The sequence below is a fragment of the Zea mays genome, chromosome 4, assembly GCF_902167145.1.
Source record: "Zea mays cultivar B73 chromosome 4, Zm-B73-REFERENCE-NAM-5.0, whole genome shotgun sequence".
Classification (NCBI taxonomy): Eukaryota; Viridiplantae; Streptophyta; class Magnoliopsida; order Poales; family Poaceae; genus Zea; species Zea mays.
The window spans coordinates 132,894,699-132,898,776 of record NC_050099.1 but is presented as its reverse complement, the minus strand read 5'-3'; the positions used below and the strand labels follow the sequence as shown (position 1 = coordinate 132,898,776).

Here is a 4,078-nt window from a genome sequence, read left to right as displayed (position 1 = left end):
GGTCGGCTGCCCTTGGCCGAGGCTAGGCTCGGGTGAAGCGTGATCGAGTCACTCGTGTGGACTGATCCCTGACTTAATCGTACCCATCAGGCCTTTGCAGCTTTATGCTGATGGGGGTTACCAGCTGAGAATTAGGCGTCTTGAGGGTACCCCTAATTATGGTCCCCGACACTGCTCCATGTAGACTTTCTCATCTAGCTCTCCATTTAGGAAGGCTTTCTTAACATCCATTTGATGGACAAGAAGACCATGAGCGACAGCCAAGGAAAGTAGCACACGGATTATGGTCAATCGAGCCACAGGTGAGTAAGTATCAAAGAAATCATCACCTTCTTTCTGTGAATAGCCTTTGATTACAAGTCTCTCCTTGTACCTTTCAATAGTACCATCAGGCCTAAGCTTTTTCTGGAACACTCATTTACTTCCAATCGACTTAAACCCATAAGGACGCTCAACGACCTCCCAAGTTCCATTTGACATAATAGAATCCATCTTACTCCTTATTGCTTCCTTCCAAAAGTCAGCATCAGGAGAAGAATATGCCTCTTCAGTGGTACTTGGTGTGTCATCCACGAGATACAAAATATAGTCATCACCAAATGACTTTGCAGTCCTTGGTCTCTTACTCTTTTGAGTTGCTACATTGTCATCTTCTATGGGATTTTGCACATGGGATTCCTCAGTGTGTTCTACCGGAATAAAATGCTCATGTGCTATCGTTGGTTCATTACTAGACGCACCATGTGTAATTTTCATAGGAAATCCATTCTCAAAAAATGTAGCATCTCTGGACTCTATAATTGTACCTACCAACATGTCCGGTACTCCAAGGTTTATTAATTAAGAATCTATATCCAACATTGTGGAAAGCATGCCCAAGGAAAACACAATCAATAGTTTTCAGTCCTAATTTGCGCTTCTTGTTAATTGGCGCATTCACTTTAGCTAAACAACCCCAGGTGTGCAAATAGGAGACATTTAATTTCTTCTTTTCCGATTCCTCGAATGGTCTGATTTCTTTGTTCTTTGTGGGAACTTTATTAAGGACATGAAACGTAGTCAAGATCGCCTCACCCCCACCATTCCTTAGATAGTCCCGAAGTCTCAAACATGGCATTAACCAAATCAGTTAGAGTACGGTTCTTTTTTCAACAACCACATTGTATTGTGGTGAGTATGGCGGTGTCCTCTCATGAATAATACCATGTTCCACACAAAAGTCAAAAAAATCACTCGAAAAATATTCTCCACCACGATCAGACCTTAACCATTTAAGTTTTCTCTCAAGTTGATTTTCAGCTTCTACTTTGTAGGTCTCAAAGTAATGCAAACCTTCATCTTTTGATTTTAAAACATACACATAACAAAATGTAGTAGAATCATCGATAAAAGTTATAAAATATCGCTTGCCACCTTTAGTCAATATCCCGTTCATCTCACATAAATAAATTGGAATGTATTAAGTCTAGTGGTGCCAAATTCCTCGCCTCCACAGTCTTATGAGGCTTGCGAGGTTGCTTAGATTGCACGCACACCTAGCACTTGAAACCTTTGACTAAATCAAATTTAGGGATTAAATTTAAATTTGCTAGCCACGAGACACAACCAAAATTGATATGCAAAGTCGTGAATGCCAAATATTCGACTCAATCGAAACAACATTCTTCACAGACTTATTACATGTGTCATGCAAAGATAAACGGAACAAGCATCCACTGTCATAGCTTTTTTCCAACAAATGTTCCATACTTACACATTATATATTTATTAGACTCAACTATTCCCATGCTAGGGCACTAGTAGAAAATACCTCTATGCCTACGGTGAGTTCTAATTTTTACATGCGGTTTGAGTTATCAAGCGCAAGTGATATTTATAGTGGTGGTTCTTTAAGAAAACCAACTGTAGAAATTATATTTCTACGGCTGTTCCTTAAGAAACTGCCACTAAAGATTATTTTTATCCTGATTTTTTTGAGTTTATCAAATAACCTCGTATGAAAAAAACCACCAATATAAAAATTGTAGATTTCTAAAAGTTATGAAACTTTAAAACCGACCACTTTTTATTTGAAATCATTTTGGCCGTCAAGACTTGCATATAAATTTGTCAAATTTAAAATGTAAATTTTGCAAATAACCTCAGATGGAAAAAGTAGCAAAATAAAAGTTGTAGAACTTCAAAAGTTATTCAACTTTGTAGTTGACAACTTTTTTGTTTGACATCGTTTAGAGCCTCAAACAATCAATTTACACTCAGTTGATTATAATATGTGGGCAACAAAATTTCCATATAGAGAAAAAGTAAGTTATAGGTGGAGTGGTCACGTGAGGGTGAGATTGGAGGTTCGATTCCAACCGGGCGTGTAGCGTTTAAATTTTGTACTAGTGGGGTTATGTATACTTTAACTATTGTGCCTTAAAAGGTTTATTAGATATATTTTTATTAAGTTTAAGGAGTAGAATAACTGATTTTTTTATAAGTGAGTGGTTGAAATAGACTACCCAATAACTTGTTTAGAGGTTATCAAGAAAACCTTTTTTTAGGAAATCACATCATCAGATTAGTGCTAGGTTCATTTTTTTTCGTATAAAATACTGTTTAGCAATTCTGGATTCTGTCTAGAACGCTACCAAACATGCCCAGACAGGAGGGTTAATTATTATGGCATCTAAAGGCCCGTTGGCGCGGTCCGCGTTAGATAATAAATCCGGGATGATAGAAACGGGCACCATCGTCACCACCCAGCAGAATCCTCGATCCCACTAGGCCACTACAGAGTAGTTCGTCGTGATAGCTAGCTTAACCTTTTCTTAGCCATGGACCATGGTAGTGCTTCCCTCTCCCCACCACCACTATCGTCTCCCTGCCTTGTCCTCTGCCTCTCTCGATCGTCCGTGTCCCGGCTTCCCCTGCTTTTTCTCCTCTAGCACGCTCCCCTCCATATATACAGATGTTGCCTGCTTTCTTGAACTAGCAAACCAGTCTCCCGCATAGCTAGCACCACAACCTATCGTCCTTGTATATATAGTACTACTAGGCTGTGGTCGATGATGGCGTGTCCGAGCCAAGGAAGAAGACAGCAGAAGCTAGCAAACAACATGAGTGGTGCCATGGACATGGTGCGAGCCGCGTGACCCAAACAAACTACATACGCCTGCCTAGCTAGGAGAGAGCAGACATTGAGAGCTCAGAAGCGTGCGTGCACACGTAAGGATCGATGTGCTGAGGAGGAAAAGAGAAGGAGATCGAAGGGATTATTAAAGTTCTGTCACGTCTTTTTGCTGCCGGCTATCGATCATGTGGAGCCTGGTGCGGCGATGGCGATGGGGGCGGCGGAGGCGGACGGCGCGGGTGGTGGACGAGAGCGCGCTCGGCGCAGACGGCGATACTGACGGTGGCGCCGCCGCTCCGGCCGCGGGCGGCGCGGTGGTGGCGCCGACACTGGGTGGCGCTCTAGCCAGGGCGCTGCTGGCGCTGGCGTGCGCCATCCGCTTCGACGGCGCGGACGTCAGCGCGACGGAGGAGGCGTGGGCCGTCACGGGGTGGCGGCCGCGCGCCGCCGACGAGGTCAGCCACCTCATGGTGCGCGAGAGCATGCGCTACGCCATCTACGCGTAGCCGTATATATATATTATTATGTACCTAGCAGAGTAGGATTATTCTACGTCTCTATAATCTATATATACGTATCCATGCATGCATATACGTACCACTTGGGCATGTAGGAATATATATGCATGTATGTACGCAGCAGGTTGAGACGGTGCATAGTGTATAGAGTACTGTATCCCGTATTCTTGTAGGCGGAGGTCTCTACTAGCTAGTCTACTATAGACGGAGAATAAAAAAACACCAAAAATTCCATGTCAAATTGGCACTGTATTGCTCCTGCGCGTGCCCTTGTAATTCTTGGTCTTCTTTGCCGTTTTGTCATTCGGATGGAATTTGGATTATTTCAGCCTTTGTGTGTTTCTGTATATATATGATACGATATAAAGCATAGTTGTTAGAACTGAATCGGGCATCAAATTGGTCAACTTGTTGAACTGTTAAGAACCGGTTAAACAGCCGACAG

General features: G+C 42.8%; 1 protein-coding gene across 1 annotated transcript; it reads left to right on the top strand.

Annotated features, from left to right (window-relative positions):
* Positions 1–2,976: 2,976 nt before the first annotated feature.
* Positions 2,977–3,727, top strand: LOC100275671 (uncharacterized). Its single transcript, NM_001149701.2, has one exon. The coding sequence runs from the start codon at positions 3,301–3,303 to the stop codon at positions 3,619–3,621; it is 321 nt and encodes a 106-aa protein (NP_001143173.1). The 5' UTR covers positions 2,977–3,300; the 3' UTR covers positions 3,622–3,727.
* Positions 3,728–4,078: the final 351 nt, after the last annotated feature.